This window comes from Leptosomus discolor, chromosome Z, assembly GCF_034619465.1.
Source record: "Leptosomus discolor isolate bLepDis1 chromosome Z, bLepDis1.hap2, whole genome shotgun sequence".
NCBI classification, from domain to species: Eukaryota; Metazoa; Chordata; class Aves; order Leptosomiformes; family Leptosomidae; genus Leptosomus; species Leptosomus discolor.
In genome coordinates this window covers 92,857,310-92,878,441 of record NC_141419.1, presented here as the reverse complement: position 1 = coordinate 92,878,441, position 21,132 = coordinate 92,857,310, and the positions used below count along the sequence as shown (strand labels likewise).

Below are 21,132 nucleotides of genomic sequence, written 5' to 3'. Positions count from 1 at the left end.
TTTGTCGGCGCCGAGTCCTGCCGGGGAGCTCGGCTCTCCCGCCACCCGCGCGGGCAACAAAACCCGGCGCCGAACAACCGCATCTGCCTGATTCAGCGAAAATCCCCAGCGTGGCCGTGTCGCGGCCAGATGCAAATTCATGGAGCGCTGCATTTGGAGATTAAAACACCCACACAGATTTAATTTTTCAAAAAGGCTGCTTCTCGTCAGATAACCCTCCTTAGATTCTTCACAGTTTGCTCTTTCCATCAATGGGCTCCCCGCAGCCAGGAGCCCAGCGCAGGCCACATGGCCAGAGATGCGTCCCCGGCCATGCCAGCAGCGGACCCGCACCCCCGAAAGCTGGAGGTGGGGGGAGGCTGGACGGTGCCGCGGGGGGTGTCCCGAGCAGGGCGGCTGAGGGGTGCGGGAAGGGGTGGGAGGGTGGCAGAGGACTGGCCTTGCGTCGTTTCAAAGCCCTGCGCGCGGTCGGTGTCCGGCAGCATTCCGGGCTGTTCTTAATAATACGGATTTTGGGTAAGGTACGCATTTCTATTTCTGAAAAAGAAAAAATATCCAGGCCAAGCATGAGTTCCGGAGCGAGGCAGGAAAATATATTGAAGATACCTCAGTGTATGTGTCGAACGCAGAGATGATATAGTAAAGTAATTAATTTTTATTGTTATGTGTTGAGAATTACGTCATAGTTACGGGCTTACTCCCTGCAAACCCCATTAACTTCTTATCAAGTTGTGTACAGTGTATTTCTGCAGGAGTTTTCCCCTTCAGGAGAGTGAAAGCAGCAACGTGACAGGATCCCAATGAGGCTGGACTGCTCCCCGCTCCGAGGTTGCAAAAACCAAGCTGAAATCATCCACAGTCATTCTCATGGCGCGTTGGTCACGATGCAAGGGTCGCTTTTCAGCGTCGCGGGCCTCTCTGCACTTCCATGACGTGTAGATGTCCGCACGTGGACTTTTTAGAATTATCTAGTGCCAGTCAGAAAAACCCTCTACTGGAGTTCGGGGATTGTTTCTGTGGCAGGGAGGCGATTAAGTGAGAGCGTTTAAAGGTCCATCCAGTTGAATATTGTGGTAAAATTAGTACTGAGGTGTAATGCGAGCTGTATAACTTTGCGCGGAGCTGTGAAACTACAGCTTTTATTACGAGAGAAAATACCCTGTTTTGCAGTTTGCCAGTGCAGGAGGGACGAATGTGCCTCTAGGTGTGCATTAAAAATGCCAGAAGGGGTTTTTTTTAGATAAAGGATCAAAGGACTTTGTGATTTTTCACCTCTGGAGCATGAGTGTCGCCGTTGGTAGGAAGCGGGTCGGATGAAGTCGGTGTTCTGGTGTGGCGCGCGCGGCGAGCCCTGGGTCGGAGGCGCGCTCGCTCGCCCTGGCTGGTGGAGCGCGTTGTGGCCCGTTGACCTGCCGTGGTGGGGATTTTTGGCCTTAAACGTGTTCGACGCCGAGGGTGGTTTAAAGGTTACAAATGTGATCTTGTCGGCTTGACAACTAACTGTTCTAATGAGGAAAAAATCCTCAAAGCATGAAATTTGAATGAAATGTGTGATTATAATTCAAGGACTGTTTACCCAAACCTCTGGGGACCTCCCGAATAAACGCAGAACAAGCGAGTTAGATAAACCTCTCCTCGTTCTTCCCTCCTGCTCTGCCCCCTCTCCCGTCCGCGGCCGCTCGCGCCGCCCCGGCGGCCCCACGTATGAAGGAAAACTTCGCCGTCGCCCAAGACGACAGCTCGGCTTTGACATCGCCGGCTCCTCGGCGTTGATTAATACTGTATGTGGTGTGTTACCGCGCCGCGGAGTGAGGAAATAGGTGCTTTGAATTATTAAAGCCGAGCCCGGAGACTGGCTGTATGCTCGGATGGCATTTGCTTCGGCATATGCAAATGATTTAGTTTCATTTGGGATCGATTCCCAGGGGCCCTCCTTGCCTGTGATGCTCTGGATTTGGCAAGGCAGGCCCGATGTGTGTGTGTGTGTGGGGGGGTGTATCCCCCCAACCCCCGGCACTGCTTAGGGAGAAATATCCAGGGCTGGGATATTTATGGTTGAAAAAAAAAAAAAATAATAATTTTTGAAAAAATAAAAAAAAAGGGGGGGTGTTTTGGGGAGGGGGCGGCTGCGCGGGGCTGCGCGGGGCGCGGCAGCTGCGCACAATGCTGGGAGCGCGCCAGCAGCACGGACAGATGGCGGAGTTATTAGATGTGCATCATACGATTCCCTTCCTGCCACTCGCTTTTTAATCAAATTAAACCCAAAAAAAAAAAAAAAAAAAAAGAAAAAAAGAGAAAAAAAAAAAGGGAAAAAAAAGGGGGGAAAAAAAAAAAAAGAAAAGGGAAAAGAAAAAAAAAAAAGGGGAGAGGAGCGAGGGCGAGGGGGAGGCAATTAAGCGCATTTGCATTCCGCCCGGGAATGGGCCCGGCTCCGCGGGGCGGTGCGCGGGCGCGGGGCGGTGCGCGGGTGCGGCGGCGGGGGTTGGGGGGGGGGGGGGGGGGGGGCGCGCAGCCTCCGCCCCCGCGCGGCGAATGGTCTCGCCCTGCTTTGCATATTGAGCGCGCCTGGCCCGGCCATATGGGAAGATGCGAGTGGAGGAATTGGGGTGAAAAAAGGGAGAAGCGAGTTTGAAAGAAAAAGTTGCGGGAGCGGAGGGGGACGGCGGCGGCGGGACCATGTACTGCGCATACACGATCCCCGGCATGGGCGGCAACTCCCTCATGTACTACTATAACGGGAAGGCGGTAAGCCGCGCGGCGACCGGCGGGGCCGTTTGGGCGAGCGGGCGGGCGGCGGGGGCGAGCGGGCCCCGCGCTGACCCACCGCCCCGGCCGGCGGGGGGGGGGGGCGGCCGCCGCTTCGGCCGGGCAACGGGCGGCGGGGGGGGGGGGGGGTGTGTTACGGTTTTCTTGAGGTTTTCCTCGTTGGGGGGTTTTGTTTTGGGGGGTTTTGTTGTTTTTTGGGTGTTTTTTTTCAGTTTGATTTTTGTTTTTTTTTGAAGGGAGTTGTGTGGGGTTTATAGTTTTGTGGGTTTTTATGGGTTTGGGGTGTTTTTGTGCTTTCGGTTTTTTGCGTTTTTGTGATTTGGGGGTTTTGTGTGGTTTTGTTTCTTCGCGTGGTTTTTTGGTGATTTTTTTTTTTTTAATATATTTTTTTCTCCTTTTTTTGTTTTGTTTCTGGACGCTTCAAAGTCCGGCCTTCAAAGTTTGGGGTGAAGTCCCAATAATATAAAGTTTAAAAAAAAAACAACCAACAACGAACCCAAACCACAGCGTGCGGGGCGGGGGGGGGGGTGGGGGGAAGCGGAGCGGGGCCGCCTTGCGCCGGGCTCCCCCCGCGGGTGCGGGCACCGCGCGGCCCCGCTCCAGAAGTACTCGTAAAAGAAGGGAAAATGAGGAAAAAAGCCTCATTCCCGCCCGCTTTGTAGGGACTTGCCAGTGCCGGCTGACTTCGGTCCTTTCCCCCCCCCACCCCCCTTCCAACAGAAACGCTTTATTTAAGAGAAAAAAAAAAAAAAAAAAGTGTCTGGTATTTTGCGCATAACCCCAGCAGAAGGTTTATACTTGCCATCTGGAGGTTTGTTTTTTTTTTTTTTTTTTCCTTGAGAAGAAAAAGTATTTCAGTATATTTTAAAATATTTGGGGGGGGGGGGAAGGGCGAGGTAAGGAGGGGAACTGTTGCTGAAGGGAGAAGAAAATAAAATTTGGAAATGCTGGGAAGGGAGGGCAGCACGGGGAGGGGGGCAGCGGGCTTCGCAAACTGCTCCAGTCTGTGTTCTTTCAACTTTTCCTGCGTTTTCATCTGATACCAATCAGGGCGGCGGAGTTGGGCCAGGAGGGAACTGGTCGAGCCGTAACCCAGGCCCGTTGGGGACGGAGCAGCCTCCCGCTCCTGCCCGGGGTGTGCGGGAACGTGCGTGTGCCCCAGCCCGGCGTGTGTTCGTAGCACCCCCAGCCCGGAGTGTGGCGTACGGAAAGCCGCTCTCGTGAATGAACATCTGTTTGAATAACTGAGATTTTTTTTTTTTTTTTTTTTCTTTTTGAAATACGCTTATTGGCGAGAGTTGGGGGCCTCGTCTTTTGTTTTGAATATTTTGCGAAGGGCGCATTGCAGTAATGGGATAGAAGCGAAGGGAATTTGCACAGGGAAACCACTTGAGATTTAAAATTAGAAAAAAAGCGCAAAAAATAAAGATGCGTCGATTTACTGCAGGGCTCCCCCCCCCCCCCCTCCCCACTTAAATTAGTTATTCCTTTTCCTTAGCCTGCCTGGCATTCCCATGCACGGCAGGGCCAGCCAGCCTCAGTAGCTTTACAAGAAAAAGTTCCCAAACGCTGCTCCTCATCCTCAGTAAAGTCATAAAACCCTGGCGACAGCGGCCTGGAAGCGGGAGGCAGCGATGCACGGTGCTTGCACAGCGTTAGGGCTACGGTAAACAATTTTCAACACTTAGAGCAACTTCGTTATTCTTGGGAATTTTTTTCTCGCGGGGGGCGAGGTGGAGTGTTCGGTACGGGCAGCGGAGGTGAGGGCTGGAGCTGGGGTTTTCCTTTTGGGTTTTTTCTCTCATTCTGTTTGGATACTTATTTATTTTTTTGGTTGGTTCCTTTTTTGTTTTTTTCCGTGAAGTAACTAAACAGAAAGCAAAACGCCCAGCCTGCCTAGCAAGCGGCCCCACGGAGGCTGGGAACGCCGAGACCGTCGTATCGGCCTGTCGTGCTCCCATAAAACTGCAGCACATGACATCATAGGGCTGAGAAACCCCTCTCGCCTGCCAGGCCCTTTCCCCTCTTCTTTGTTTTTTTTGGGTATTTTTCCCCAGAAGGTGGGACTCGCCCAAGCCAGGCTCGCTCCGTCGCAGGAGACGCATCCGTAGGCACCGTAGGTGGAAGGCGTTGGGGAAAAGCCAGCCGGGCCTCGGCGCTTCCCCGCGCCGGGGCGAGCACAAAGGCAGAGGCGAGGGTCCCCGGGGAGGGGGACGAGGGCCAGGCCGCCCTGCCAGCGCTGCCCGCTCCCTGCCCGGCGAGCCGCCGCCATCGGCGGCGTTGCGGGAGCCGGGGGGCAGGCGGCCAGCCCCGCAGCCTTCGGGAGCGGGGGGAGGAAAGTCTATCCCCGCGCCCGCTTGCCAAAGGGATTTTTGTGTTCGATAGAGCCGGCATTGTTCTGGCCCCGGTTCCGCATTGTGCAGCTCTTGATGCGGTGCCAGGCATCGTGCGGAGCTCGGGGATGCCATGCATTAATTGTTCGGCGAAAGGACCCGCCGCTCCGGGGGCTGCAGGGCTTTCGCCCGCTCGGTGGAGCAGAGCGGGGGCTGCTCCTCCGGCTCGCACAAGTTTCCTTGTGCAGCCATGGCAGAGTTCTGAATTCCTCCCTTCTTTTTTCCTTTTTTTTTTTTTTTTTCTTTTTTTTTTTTTTTTTTTTCCCAGTGACAAGTCAATTACTTGTTTAAATTCAGTTTGAACTCTCTGAACTGCGAGCAGGCAGCGGAAGCAGGTCTTCCCTGGGAATAAACAAAAGAAGAAAAAAATGCAAAATCATTCCAAAGCCCTCGGAGTCTAAGTTGCTGTGGGAAGAGGAGTGCGGTTGGGTACAGTAGTCACAAAAATAGCTGGAAAAAAAAAAAATTAAACGGTCATAAATGCAAGATTTGCAGAACACATTTTATGCAACTTGTCTCCCCCCCCCCCCCCCCCCCCCCCTTTTTTTTTTTCCCCTCACTCCCAGGGTGTTTTAGGAGAGCTTCCTCTATGGGAAAGCACTCTTTGCCTTTTAACTGTTTGCTGGTGTTCATCAGCAAGAAATCTTTGCTTTCGCCTCTCTCGCGGTAGAGGGTATTTGCTTTAGAAAAGCTTAAAACAACAGGAGAACGGCCAGTGTCAAGTCATAAAGATAAGCTAGTGCTTGGTGGTCACGCTGAGGGCATCATATGTAAACCCTGGGGTCTCGAGTCACTTTTTTTCCCTAGAATATTAGGAAAAAGACATTTTAGCAGAGGAGTTAAAGCGTGCGCTGCCGTCTGCGATGAACTAGATTAACACTTGGATCACGTTGGAGGCAATGAAACAGCAAGAGCCATTTTTTTTTTTCCTCAGCTTTGCTTCTTGGTGCCCGAGGTGCGTGAGATATTTTCGGATGCCCGCGTTACCTGACAGGGGACGGATGCAGGATTGCTGTGGAAATGCGATTTTTCAGAATCGCCTGTTTTCAGTTGCATCTCAGCGAGGGTTTAAGAAAGAGTTGTTTGGTCACAGGCAGCGCGTGGAAGCGCATGGCGCGGTACAGGAGAAATTACTGCAAATGGAAATGAAAAGCAAAAGTGGCAAAATTTTCTTTTAATGGTATCTTAAGATCACATCATCAGCTCCCACCGTGCGCATGTGTTAGATCATATAGGGAAACCTATAATTATTGTAATTGCTCTTTTTGCTTTATCCTAACAAGCTTCAACCCGTCTCTCAAACTAGTTGTTTTGAAATAGTTATTTGTCAAGTCATCAAATCACAAAAAGTAAATGCTAATGAGCTTTTCCTGTTTACATGCTGTCTGCTGTTCTTATTATAAAGCTTTTCAACTCCATAAAGTTCGTAGATGAAGACGAATGCTCCGTGGTATCATTCCTGCTAATAGCCTAGGCCAAAGAGTGTAATAATTCCATGTACCACGCTTAATAATGACAAGTGAGGAGTTGTGAATGGCACGAGGCTGGCGTCGCTCTGGGAACGGCGCGGGGAAAGTTTTCTGTTTGAGCACGAGGAGGAGGAGGAGGAGGAAGAAGCCTCGCCACCGACACGAGACCGCCTGGTGCTTCACCCCTGTGGCTGAACCGGCGGGAGTTCGGCCGGGTGTTTACGGTTCACCTTTGTTTAAGGAAAACGGCAGCGTTCCGTTTGCTGGGAATATCGGAGCACCCACATGCAGACCATAAACAAATATTTATTAGCAGCACTTCCGAGGGCCTTTTAAACTATTTCTGAAGCGTAGGGATAGTTTCTGCAACAGCGTAAGGCTGAATTTACAGCTCCGTCGTCAAATGGCATCCACATACGGGCAGCTCGGGCTTCATGATTTGAAATCCATATGCGTGCGTGTATAGCAGCGCTGGCGCTTTTCAGGAGCGTGAGCCGAAGCCAGGATATCTTGAGGACTTCTCCAGTGTTTGCGGGGTTTATGGAGGAGCTGCATGTTTCTTTCCTAAATTAATCAGATCTTGTAGACTCCCTACTGATAACAAGAAAAGAAAATTTTGTAAACTAGAACCATATACATAAAACTACATGTACAGTTATGTACAGACAGACACGGACGTTCTGACACAATCAGTGGGTTTGTGTCGGACGCATTTAGTCTGAGTCTTTGCAGAAATAACTGCTTTTGCAGAACTGGTCCGAAGCTTTGCAGAAATAACCTGCTTTTAAGGGCCAGGATACCTCCCTGCTCGATTCACAGTGACGCTTGGCGGGTCGGGTCGCTTTCTTCCCTTTGTACGTGGTGGAAAGAGAAGTGGCCTGGTGCTTGCAGAGCTGAAATGTTGTCGGAATTATTAAAGCTCAATAGTCTTGCAGGACGTTCAGTTGAATCTTAGTTTTAAATATGCTTTGCATATGCTGATCAGACGTGAACTTCACCTCTTCATCTGTGCCAGTTTGGAAATTATTATGGTGTGGTTTGTTGTGTGTGTTTTGTTGGTTTTTTTTTTTCTCAAAAAGAGATTATAAATAGAGTTTTATTTTATTTGGTTATAGATTGATGGTGGACATGGACAATGATGTTGGGGTGTTGACATCTTATAATAGTGTATATTATGAGCTGCTTTTTTGTGGGCAGGGCTGGGGGGGTTAACAAAAGATCTAATGGCTGGTGCAGTCTTTAAATACCTTTCCAATTGATCTACAGGAAATTGTGCAGAAGAATCGTTTGTTTCCTGTTTCAGTATAAATCTGGTTTGCATTATACTTGGTTTACTGTAAAATTGCCGTGGCACTTCGGAGGCATGGGATTTGGTTCTTTTGCACAGGGAATTTCTTCTGGAAAGTGAACGTTTTAGCCAGGTTCTTTCTGGTTTTATGATACGGCGTTGCTGGTGGAACTTTTTTTTTTTTTAATTTATTATTTTTGTTTGTTTGTTTGTTTGTTTATTTTTAACCGGCCTTTGAAGTTTTGCAGCATGCCGGGGCGGTGGGAAGGGTGACCGCAGGGCAGTGGGAAGGCAGCACAGTGGGTCAGCCTCTGCAGACAGAGCAAAATAGTGGGGGGAAACTCTGCTCCGGGCACAAGATACCCACGCAGAATCGCCCTTCCTTTGGATGGCCTTGCTTTTATTTCCTCCCCTCGCCTTTTTTTTTTTTTTTTTTTTTTTTTTTTAAATAAAAATAAAGGAGGCTGGTTAGCTGCGTTTTAATGTGGCAGTGCCAACTCTCAGTAATAAAATCAGAATGCTGTTCTGCTGCAAAGACCCTCACGGAGAGCAAGAGGCTGTATATTTACCTGACGCTGGCGAGTGCGTGCCCTGTCTGTTCGTGCCAAAAGTGTTTGTATTTATTGTGGTTTGGTTAATCAAAAGATCTGCTGTCACCGAGAGCTGAGGTCGTTATGACAGAAACGATCCCTCGCTCGGTTGTGCTCGTTTTTGTGGTGGAGAGGTTCTCAGGCTCATTAAAAACTTTCTGGAAGTCTCTCGGGGTTCAGGGGTGGGGGGGCGCTGCACTCTCGCACCGCAGCAGGTATCTCGCAGGATTTAGCATCTGGCTTTGTTCTGGCCTAGCAAGTCAGTGCCACCCCAAAATCCAAAGCACGGATTTCACTCTAATATGTTTCTCCCCCAAAATTCAGCAGAGGTCTTGGTTTTCTCAACTTACTGAATGTATCTGTCTTCATTTGTGAGTTTTTTGAGTTGTTTGGGGTTCTTTTTTATGAGGAGGGGTGTGGCGTTTATTTGTTTTTTCCTTGTTGTTGGTTATTTGTTTTTCCTGAGAGAGCAGCGTTACAGCATTGTCTCCTGTGAGTCCAGGGGACTTTGAAAGTCAAAGCTGGCTGCAGTGGGGAGCAGAATCAGGCTGCTGGTGTCGAGGGATTTGTCCTTTTGTGCCGTGGGCTGTCTGGTTTCCCGAGGCACGGCTTCAGCCCTGGATGCTCGCAGCTCTCTCATCCCAGGCAGAGGTGTCCACGTGAAACACAGCACGCAGGGCACGGAGCTGCCGTCTCCCTTTTAAACCTGCGCGCGCACGAACACGAACGCACATCTGCAGTTTGTTGTGCACTTGAGCTTGGAATTCTTTCCCCCCGTCAGGACTTTAGTTTTGCCTATAAAATTAATAATACTTAAAAAAAAAAAAAAAAAACAAACCAAAAAACACAGACCCCGGAGTTTGAGTAGAGGAAATTTCATACACCTGCAGGGCTTTATTAGGTGTCTGCACGGGAGTGGGACTGGTGTGAGAACGGCTGTGCGCAGGCTCAAGTTGTTCTTTCAACCACGCACTCCTCTTGTCCTAATGAAAAGCAGCTGAACAGAAGAAGAGGGGTCTCCAGCGCCCAGAGCGGGGGGGGAATCGAGCTGGGTGCTGCCTGGGCAACAAAACCCGGCCGCCCTCACCCCTTGTCCTTGTCCTTCGGGGCCGGGCAGCGGTGGGGACCGCGTGGCGTCCGCGGCGCGGGGGCACGGGGCCGGTAATTGGAGGGGCCGCGCGGGGAAGGGTGCGCGGCAGCTGCTGCCATTGTCACCGAGCCGGGAGCGACAAGGGGATGGGAACAATCCCGGCCAGCGCTGGACTTGGCTTTTTCACCTCTGCAGCCGCGAGGGTGAGAGTCGCAGAGCGGCGATGGGTGTGCGCCAGCCCCAGCCCTGACAAAGGGGATGTCCGCAGCGAAAACCAAACCTTCCTGCTTTAAAAATAGCTCTTCGCTCGCGGAGCGGCCTTGCGGAATCGCAGTTAAAAGAGTTTATCCGGCATCTGGTGAATGGTTGTTGCTGAATTCTGCTGTTAGCCTATGTATTGTATTTCTTTTTTACCTTGAAATCCACGATAGCAGTACTCGTACCTCCCAGGAGACATGGTGCACAAACAACTCGTCCCTCAAGGACAATCTCATGGGAAAAGGTCTTGTGCGGTGTATGTAGCCACCCACCCCTTTTTTTTTTTAATAAAAAAATAATGCTGAATTACTCAACGGCTTTCTGATGAATGAAACAAACCAAATTGATCTAACATGCGTATTTAAACCCATTCAGTTAAGTACTGACGTGATTAAAATAATCAAATGTATTACTTAAAAAATTAAAAAGGCTAAGTTCTGCACCCCATTATTTTATTGACTTTTAAATATAAATTGCAGAAATGTTTATGTTCCTAATGGCATTATGAAGCTAAACTGACAAATCAGAGGGGAAAAAAGTCGGTTGCCTGGCACGTTATTACTGCTGCACCTGTCGGCACAGCCGAGGTGGCTGCGGGGCACGAGAGCTGCATCCCCGGGCTCCCGCGGCCGGGGGTGGGAGGGAGCACGAGGGTAGCTAGAGCGTAGGTTCGCTTTTTGCAGTAGCTCGTTCTTGCAGGCCAGTGGTTAACGGGCTTTGAGAAATCGGACGCAGCTTAGGAAAAAATATGCAAATACCGGGAGGGGTAGTGCTCCCCGATCCCTGCTGCGCGGGGTCCCTGCAGGCGAATACAACCCCAGGTAAAGGGGAGGGGGGATGCGATGGGTGCCTGTTGTACACAGAGAGAGCCTGTGTTTTCCAGAGGATTTGTGCTGTCAGCAGAGAGCCTTAATCTAGGTGCGAATCCCAGCTAGGTGAGGCTGGAACTGCTTCAGTACAGTTGCTGTCGAGTGCAACTTCTCTGAAATCGGAAGCGTGCCGTTGTGTTTTCTCACCCTGCCCAGCCGCTCCAGGATCCCACCGCCCCGGACCGGACCGAGGACGCTCAGGTGCTGGCCCAGGAGCACCCGTGGTGCTGGGGGAGGCCGTCGCCAGCCGTGGGGCTTCCCATGGCCAGGCTGCACCGCCCACCTCCCAGGGGCTGCGTGGTTTTCCTCTTCTTGTCTGCGTTTTAGCTAAATAGTTGTTACTGCTCTCCCTGCTCCTTGCAGCCTTTAATGTCATTGTTGGGAATGAGAATAAAGAAATATTCCAGTTCAGCTGCTCTTAAGTGTTGCTCTGCCCCCGTGGAAAATGGGGAGAAGGTAAGAGTTGAAGAAGAAATGATTAAGCTATCAGTGTCTTTTAAGTGGTGGTTGTTTGAAGTGCTTAGACAATCACACATTTTGAGTTGCAGAATGGTTTGAATTCCTATGATTTCTGAACGCTTGATATGTGTCGCATCTCTCTTACGTCCCCTCTGGCTTCGCAGCAAAATCTTTGCATAAACACATCCTCGATCTCGCGGTGGCTATTGGAGTCGAGATTCTTCAGATTTAACACTGTTTCCAGAAAGATTAAAAAATCCCAGCTCTTCAGCGGTGGCAGAGGGGAGGGGGGGGATGTCACCGGAAAGGCCCGTGCCTTCCTTGCCGCAGTAAACCTCCTGCCCCTCGCAGAAGGTAAATCCCTCGCATCGCAAGTGGCACGGCACGGTTCAGTGCCCGGTACGAGGTGTCCCTGTGCTCCCGGTGCCGGTCCTGCGGGAAGCTGGGCTGGCGAAGGGAGGGATCCGTACGCATCGGCCATCTTCCCCCGCCGTTACGTCTGCAGCACGTCCCTGCGTGCGGCTGGGGAGCGGGGCCAGCTGCGAGACTCCAAGTGACGGCAGCTGCCGGGAGGCAAACCTGATTTTCCTCTTAACACCTGAAAAAGGGACGGGGGAGCATGGGAAGCTTAAATCGGGCAAAGTAAGCCGATACGCGGCGCTTCGGGATAGTAATCCTGCTTCCCAGCAGTCGCGTAATGGAACACAACCGGGGGTGGTCAGGAGCCCGCGCCCGGTGCCAGGACCCCTCACAGAGGGTGCGGGGAAGTCCGGGGGGCCGGGAGCCCGCCCGGGTGGGTGCTCCCAGGCAAGGTTAGTCGCCAAATAGAGTCCTAGTTTTTCTTTCCCACCGTTCGAGACTGCTGACTCGTAAATAAAAAACATCTCCAGGAGAAAACTTGCTGGTCGCTATTTTTATCAGGAAAACAACAACAAATGGTGGGGGTGGTTTTTTTGTTTGGCTTCCTAAATTAGTATTTTACAGACTGTTCGCCATTTCAGAAGTTAAACACATGTTGTTTTCGGTGGTTCATTAGAATACAATGCTTTGTGCTAATCTACTTCAGGCAGTTTGGATGCGAGGCAACTGGTCCCGGTTCAGGTCCCAGTGGCCGATAGCTGCTGTCTGTTGGGATGATTTTTTTTTTTTTTTTCCTTTTTTCTTTTTCTTTCCTCCCCCACCCACCCTTTTCACATCAGCATGGCAGGGGGAATCACTTCTGATCGGAAAGTGGAGGTGGCCACTGTTCGGCATCTCTCTGACTGTGGAGAATTCCTACTCGGTACGGTTTTAGGAACTGTGGATAATAGTCTGCTGCAGCGTTCAGAAGAAATAGATATCCCCCCTACTCCCGGGGAGCACCGTCTCCCCTGGTTAACGAATCTGCAAGCGCCGTGCCAGCACACATCTGTCTCGTGAAGAAGGGCTGTGGATTCTGCCAAAGCCAAGAGAGGGCACCTTGTAGGGGAAAATAAAATTACACATGTATAGACAGCTCTGTGCTGATCACTTCTGGCAGAAGCCTGTTTCTGATAATCCCCCTCGCTGCCTGAACCACACACACAGATCTGTGGAAGTCGGAATACGAAATAAGTTCTGCTGCTCCCATTGCACGCAGAGATCTGCCGCAGTTTTGAGGTTGCAGTTGTAGGTCTTCAAAAGATCTAGACTGAGGTCTTTAATTTGGTATGCTCTTAACTCATAGGATGGTAATTTGCTTTCAGTGTCTTTATTTATAGCCTTAACTATTTTTCATAGTGGGGTGGGGGCGGGGAAAGGGAAGAAAGATCCGGTAAAGTAAAATCACGCCACGTTAAACCATCCTTTTTGCGTCCTGTGGCTCTTTATTTGATCTGAGAGGAAATGGCAGCATTTGTAGTTTCGTGGGTCAGACTCCTTAGTCCAAGGGGAGCAGCCTGTGCCTGCCCCGGGTTCAGCACTGTGGTCCCTGTGAGCCCCAGCCTGGGTCCAGCACCACAACAGCCACAGTGTTTCCAATTTTTTTTTTTTTTTTTGTTAAAAAGCAGATTCTAAATACTTTCAAACCACAACTGTTCTCTAATAAGAAATATTTTGGGGAAGTTCAGAAAGTTTAATGCAGAAGAGTAGATGGTGGCAACTGGGCGTCTGGCTCGGTCATCTGCGTTTCTGAACTGCCTTTAGTGGGTGTTTAAAGATTATGTGTGTGACTGTGGGCTTGCGCTGTCTGTAACATCTTGATGTCCATCTGTGATGTCCAGCCTGTTGTCCTGGTCACCCAGCGTAATTTTGTAAGGTATCAGGTACTTCTGTCGAGCTGTGTTTGCAGGAGAAGGGATTTTCTTTAGTTGTTGTTGGTTTTGATCTCCAGTGAGACACAGAGCGGATTCCCGTAAGCACGTACGTGCATGCAGTGGCTGCGTTGGAAATATTCATGTGCTTAAATCTGTGCATGCTAAAACTCCCAGCTGGAGGAGATCCCAGGACTCTTACTTGCAGAAAAGAGAAGGGAACTGTAAATACCGACTTCCATGTGCGTGTTGGTGTGTTTGCAGTTATCAGCGCTCAGGTGGGAGCGCTTTCTGGGTCAGAAGTTTTGAAAATTTCTGCCCTTAGTGCTTACTGCAGAACGGTTGGAAGGTTTAATGGTTCAGTTCCCTTCGGTGTTGGCCACGGACGTAACCATTAACCCTTTGGGGAGCACTGGCAATGGTCTGCGGTGATGCCTCGGGCGATTAATAACAGCCCTCGATGACGAGAGAGAAGTGGCAGCGGGAATCGCAGGGGCTGCCTGTGCTGCAGAGAGGGGTCAGGGAGGATTTAACCCTTTAACTCTGTGTCAGCAGCCACGGGCTCTGCAGTCTCGGTCCTGCGGGCTGGGCTCCCCTGGGGCACGACCCTGGAAAAGCCCTGCCTCTGTGGGTGCTGCTGCCAGCAGACCCCCTTGCCCAGGGCGGGAGGACTCCTGAGCCCTGCTCTGTACCGGTAGGCATCTTCTTCCCTTTTCCTAGACGTGCGAGGAGTTCTAGTGCTAATGCAAAGGTACATTTTTACCGATGATCCATGAGATGGATTCTTGAGTTACTTTTACTCTTTCTGACAGCTCTGAAAAAGCAACCGGAGCGCTGGCCAGCTTTATTTTTCGAATCAGGTCTGACCGTTGTACCCCTGCAACAACTGCAGGATCCCGGGCTTTGCCTGCTCCTCTTTGTGTTGAAGCACAGCAGCGCGCACCCCAGGGCGGGCTTTGAAGAGCTGTTCCAGTGCAGATGCCCCAGCGGAGGTGTCCTTCGGTCTGATGCCGCCCATTTGCTAATGGGGAGGGAGTAATTGGCTCTCTGAGTAGCTCCTTTCCACTTGTGGGAGAGCCACGTTTTTGAAATACTGCTGTGTCAGAGTCCGCAGTCTGGTTCATAACCGTATTCACTTTGAGATACTGATGACTACAGCTAATGACTGCTTTATTAGAGTAGGAATACCTTTGGCTTGGCCTCTGGCTCTCGGCTAACAAGCTAATCTTTCACTGCTGCTGGCAGCCGTGTATTCAAATGCCTCTTGTCATTTTTCGTTAGGGTAGCCGCATTTGCATAAACACGTTCATATTTTTTAAAATTACGTTTTATACCTATCTTGTTTATCAGCTCCAGTGGGTGCAGCGTCTTTTCAGACACTCTTTTCTTGGTGAGACTGGGCATTGGGAGATAACGGTGTCGCAAACCGGCAGATGCTTTATTCTGGAGCTCGTGATGGTGTGCACAAACCATCATTTTTTCCTTGCAATAATTATGGTGTTAAGAGGCATTTGTGTTGCGTGCTCTCTTTCAGCTTGCACCATGTTTGGTTCCTGTTATGCAAATACCCCTTTAAACTTAGAAATGCCAATTTGCATTAATATTTTGGTTTCGTATAGCTAGCTATTGCGCTGCAAAAACAAGTGCATTCTAATGAGCATTTGGCAGAATGTTAAAAAAAGATATGGTACTCATTAAATTCTATTCTATGAAATGCAGTAGTTTGTTGCCAAAAATCATTAGGATAAAATATAATGCAAGTTAAGGCCACAAGGACAGCCCTCATCAAAGAGTGCTGCGGAGCTGCAAAGCCGTGCCGTTGGTTCCTGCATCGCCCGAACTTCTCTCCCTGCCTGCGAAAGGGGGATGCTGTGAACTTCCAGCGTCTCTCAAACCCCCCTGACCTGTCCCTGCGCCACCTCTCAGCGTTCCCGTGTTGAACCTTCCTGCTCTGAGCAAGCTCACGCTGCCGTCTGTTTGGTTCCTTCCATTTCTCTGAGCCTGCAGACTTGCAAAAGGCACAAACGCTAAATTGAAAAACGATATTTCATTCCCTAATGCATTTCAGAGCCTGACGTCGCAGCCGACTTTTCATTAGGCGTAGGTTTCCCTCGGCGGCGGCGAGCCAGAGGCGGGCACGAGCCAACGGCTCTGTCACCTCGAGGAAGGACCGCAGCGTCCCCGCAGGTCAGCCGAGCTGCTCGGGAGGCTCTTCTGGCCTGGGGAGGGCACACCTTTTTGTAGAGTTTTCTGTGGTTTGTCAGAATTCAGCGTGTATGGGCGCGTATAAATACGCACGTGTCTGCGGTGCTGGTGCGGCTGTCCCTCTCCCCAGCACACCCTCGGGATTTTCTACCCCCTCTCCGTGCGAAAATGCCCCTGCCTGGGAGACAGCTTTGCCCCACGGAAGGAGGAATGTGAGCTGGGTCCTCCAACACTTTTTTTTAACCTCTTTTTTTGTTGTTTTATTTTGTTTTGTTGGTTTTTTTGGTGTTATTAATATTGGAAATGCTTCCAAGGCTGAGGCTGAGGCTTGAGAAGCTGCTTTTCTGTAGGCTGGCTGGAGGAGGGCTAGGACAGGGTTAAATGAGTTCTTTTCTTCATTACTCAGAAGTGATATAGACTTTTCTTTGACTAATGTAGCTTAATTAGTGGTCAATTAAAACTGAACATTGTTGAATTGAAGTTCTTTGATCAAAATCCTTGGCATGGGCTCCCTTTCTTTAACTAGCCACCATCTTGAATTCATTTGGAATCAGTAGTGTAAACAAGTTTAAAACTGGTTCTTTTATAAGAAGTCAGCGGGCTTGTATAGCTGTGGTTTCTTTCTTTTCCTTTTTTTTCCCCCTTTTTTTTTTTAACTTGTGTAGGCGGCAATTCAAAGCGGTGTTAAATGAAAACAGTGCTACACCCTGAAAAGTGCATTTTTCAAAAAAAAAAAAAAAAGTTGCATTAATTAATCGGGATTCAGTGGTTCCTCCTTGTTCCATTTCTTGTCATAATCTGTATTTTCTCTCTGGTGAATAATTTCATTATTATCTGAAATATATCTTGTTTCATAATTGGGCAGCAGTTGTTCAGAGTGTGTTCGGGGACTCCGCGGTCGACAAGCGAGCGAAAGCAAAATGGGCAGAGAGAGGGACGTGTTTTAAAACCCATACAGGGCCTTAGGTTTAATTAGGGAAGCGCTGCTTTAAACTTCTGGCGATGTCAAACAGCAATAACTGAAGAAAAGACTTGGTGCATCATTGGTAAATTTTGCTTGAGGGGTTATTTTAAGAATGACGTCTTCGAAGGTGTCTGGTAAGTGAACGTTGCGCTCAAGAAGGCCACAGGTCAGAGGATGGTCATAATGTGTCCTCTAAAAACATTTTGGGTTGCGTTTTTATTGTTTGCCTCATAGTTCAGTTGTTTCAGCAGTAGGCTTGAACCGAAGGTGGAGATGAAAATGCTCAGTCATTGCTGAAAGCTTTGTGAAAAGTCGTTGTTAAATGTCCAGCTTTGTTAAAAGCTCGGTGGAGCTAGAACACGGCTGACAGTGAGTAAAGTATGTTTTAAAACCACGTTGAGGTTTTGATCAGCAGAGTTCTCTTTACAATACAGATGAAGCAGGCTGAGATTTTCAAAATTACGTGTATTTCTCATTAGCTTGCATGCAAACGCATTTATTTAAGCTACAGCATTCGTATTTTCATGATATTTTATTAATACTATTTAGCAGCTGAACTCTGAAAGAAAACTACGTTTTGGAGGTGTGTTTTTTTTGTCTTTCTGAAGTTCTTCAGTAGTTGGGCAGGGTTTCCTATCCGTGTCCTTGCTGGTCCCATCCGCGTGCTCTAGGGCTGCCCCAGGCTGTCCAAGTCAACTGGAGCCCCGTCGGTTTGAATCGCAGCCCCAGATTTTGGTGTGTTTGAGTATGTGACACTATTCACGCTTGTAAGCCTCGCTTCTCAAGCCTGTGCCTGGGCTGTTTTGTGTGCCTAATTTGTGTGCACAATTACGGTGATTGCATAGCCCGGCTGTGTACAAAGGATTACGGAGCAGCGGCGCGGCGGAGTCGCGGGCACAAGTGCTTCATTTACATGCAGTCATGGTAATGGGGAAAACACAACTCGGAGCGTGTTTGAAAATCAGACCCCGAGAGTACCCTTCATTCAAAGTGCTTTTTAAACACTAGCAAACTAAACTTCTCAAATACAGCTGTGCGCAGCTCGGGCTGTGAACCAGAGGAGCTTTAGAGCGGAATATTTTTTTTTTAAAGTCTTTTTTTTTTTTTTTTTTTTCTTTCTGATTTGAATCCGCCCACCTTCGCATGACAGAGTTTGAGTTTGAGTCAGACTCAGCCAAGCCCAAATCTGCATGTCAGCCTTCTGAATTTCCCATGCTCACCCTTGAACCGTGCGGATTCACACAGTCCCGAGACTCTCGATATTAATCAAGGTCGCTCAGAACCGCTCCCCCTCCCCAGCACGAGGTGCCCGGCGTAGGCAAGCGCTGCCCCGGCGGCGGAAAGCTTGCGGGCTGCTTTCCGAGGGCCGCTCGTCCCCGCGAAACGGGGTTCGGGGGGTTGGAACTTGGAGCCTAGCGCTGCTGCGTGGACTTGGGCAGAGCGTGAGTCTCCGTAGCCCGGTCCGGTGCTGGCTGGCGGGAGGTGGTCTGCCGGCATCCCCTTCCCACCCTCTCCTCCAGCCTAATGCATTCACCTCGGCTTTTTGATCAAAATATTTCATAACGTGAATCTCCCACTGGAAGTCATAATAAAGAAGTTTAAACAAATGACTTGCATATTTCCTAACTGCTTCTGCCTTGCTCTGGGCTTTAATTGTAGGAGGGACGGGGAGGAAATTGCTCTGCGGCGATGACATGAACAGATTTCTTTCTTTCTTTGAATGATGGCATTTTCAACTTTTAATCCCTTTCATCAGAAACTGGGTGAAAATCATAGTCCTAAACAATAATTAAAATAAAATTTCCATCTCTTGACAGAGAGAGAAATTGTTTATAGTAAATGTGCCTTTCAGCCTTCCCTCATGCCTTCTCCCAAAAGGGCTGATTAGGATGTAATAATTGGGGATGATAGCAGGAGGAAGACGACAATTCCATTTAATTAAAGATAATTTATTTTACTTTAACTTGGTGATGTCCCACATGAATAAGAGTAGATTTAGCGGATAGATTTATTAATGGGTACTGACATCTCTGCTGACATAAAAAGCAAACATTTTCTTTCCTCATTGTTTTTATTGTGTCTCGGCACCTGAAACCGCTGTCACCCCACTTCCCGCCGTTCCCGGAGATGAAGCCATTTCCACAGAGGGCACAGCTCGTGATTCATGGCTCCAGACGGGTTTGAGGCACTGGGTTCCGATCAGGACCCACCTCTTCCTAAAAACCAGACTGCAGGAAGGCGAGATCCAGTCTGGGCTCCTTTGTGCTCATCGCCGAAACTTTCATTTCCGCTGGAGTTGGTTGAGCATCCAGTTGTCCCGGAGCTCCCCGGTTCCCGCAGAGCACTGGGTGAAATCCCAGCTTCCCTGGGGAGGGGGCACAGGGGGTGCACCCACCTCTCCGTGGAGAGAGCGTAGGCGATGCACTTAGAGACGTGGTTTCACGGTGGACTTGGCAGTGCTAGGTTTTCGGTTGGACTTGATGATCTTAAAGGTCTTTTCCAACCTGGATGATTCTTTTCCACGATTCTAGGCTGCCACCAGCGCAGGGATGGGCTGGAGCTGGGGCACAGAGCACCTGATGGCAGGCTTGGCATCCTACCTGGTAGAAGAGGAGTTTATAGCCGATTTCCTGGGGATGCTCTGTCAGCCTTAGTCCTAAATGCGAGTGTTTCCATCCCTGGCGCTCTCCGGTGAAGCATGGCTTCCTTTGAGTTGTCCCAGTCCCTCCCAGCGTGCACAGTTCAGCCTGTGCCCATTTCGGTCCCTTCTTTCCCCTCTGATGAGCGTTGTGGCCCCGCGATCAGCTCTGCTGAGGGATACCCGCCACGAGGGTACACCACTGCATGTACGACCCACCGCCGTCAGGAGCTTGTGTCAGGACTTTAGGCAAGCAGATCAGGTCTAGTCAGTGATTGTATGTGCTTTAAATTATTTGGTCCCACTGTGCTAGGTAGATAATGACCAGAAACACTGGAAGATTGTAAAGTTAAGGCTTTTTTTCTCGCTGAGAGATTTGAGAGGAAAATATGGGCAGATGTCTGATACATTCACTGTCTCTGCATGTATTTGTAAACAGAGCATAGAAAATTTAAAAAAAAAAAAAAAAAAAAACCAACACAAAATGGTTCTCAATAAATGCAATGGAGAAAAGGAAGTTGGAAAGCAGATCCCAAAAGAAGGAAAACGTGTGAAATAGTCCTTTTCTTTTTCTCCATCTCTTCTGGGAACTCCTTTGCTAAAAAAATAAACGCTTAAAAACATGCTATCTTACATGAAATATGAATTAGAATTCATGTATGGAGACTGTCCCTGGAACTCAGCCAAGTGGCACCTTTGTTCTTTTCATCATCACTTTTATTTCTCTTTTCCCACTCTTTTTGCTCTGCTCCTTCTTTATGGCTTTTTGGAGGTCTGGTTCTGCCTTGCTGAGCGTCTGCAACTGTTGAAATCCTGGTAACTGCAAGATGTCAGCTTAATTTTTTCATTTTGTCCCATCTCTCTGGTCACACCCCAGGCTCTTTGTCCTTTCTTCCTACCCACTCCCCCTCAGTTTTACTCTTTTGCTTCTCCTGAGCATGTCTCCTGCTCCTCTCCGTTGCCCTCCGCATCCTCGGTGTCCATCCCTGAGCCACGAGGCCAGTCTCGCCAGTGCTCACCGTGAGGGTTGCGTGTTGGTTTACCCAAATCAGGTTAAGTCAGCTCTTCCTCTCCGCTCTTGAGTCACCAGCTTCTCATCAGCTTTCATGGGGTCAGTGTCTCCAGAATCGCATCGTTTTCTCTTCCCTCGTTTCTCCACAGCCTCTTCTGTGCTGGCGTGCCTTTCCACCCCTTCACCCGTGGGTTCTCCAAATGCCAGCAGGGCTGGTGGCGGCAGGCTCGTGTTTTGGAGGAGCTCAACCAGAGTCGTGCTCAAGCCTGGAGTGCTGTCAGGGCAGGTCTCTGGTTCTCCAAGCCTCCCCTGCTCCCATCCCTGTGACCCGGTGGAGGCTGATCCTCCCCTGCTCGCGTACATCCCTGTGACCTGGAGGCTCAAAAAGACGGAAAGAAAGAAAACCCCAGATGGCGACTTGGTGCCCAGCTGCATGTCACTCAGCTGTGCCGGAGGGTTTGTGTCTGACGCTGCCCTTTGATTCTGCCCATCTTGGCCGGTCTCGCTGCTGGTGGTGCCAGGGGTCCCGGGCATCCGCCGTTGCTTTGTCCCTCCTGTAATATCCTCATAAAAACATGGTCTTTTTGCTGTGCCCATCGCTATGGCCTATTGCCACTTAGTTATTAAATTTCCCTCATCGTGGGTTTTTCTCCTTTCCTGCTTTGCTTTCATCTTTTTGTTCCTCATCCCTGGGGCTTCCTCTTGCCATAGGTGGCCATCTCGCAGTCTCTCCTTAACCCCTCTTTGCTGTTCTCCTTTTCTCGCTCCTCTTGCTCTTCCTTCTCTTTCCCTAATGCCTGTTCGAAGCAGTTGTGCCTTGGCTGGACCGTTTGGTGAGCTCTGCCTCCTGGTTGTCCGGGA

General features: G+C 49.7%; 1 protein-coding gene across 11 annotated transcripts in view; it reads left to right on the top strand.

The window, feature by feature from the left end:
* TCF4 (transcription factor 4) overlaps positions 1-21,132 on the top strand; it is a 231,823-nt gene that overhangs the window by 163,401 nt on the left and 47,290 nt on the right. For 4 of the 11 annotated variants that reach the window (XM_086479394.1, XM_086479393.1, XM_086479391.1 and 1 more), the window contains exon 1: positions 2,677-2,745. The exons of the other annotated variants lie outside the window; for them this stretch is intronic. In XM_086479394.1, coding sequence (XP_086335520.1) covers positions 2,677-2,745 — 69 coding nt within the window. Of the gene's footprint in view, positions 1-2,676; positions 2,746-21,132 lie in introns of those variants that run through there. 11 annotated transcript variants of the gene reach the window in all.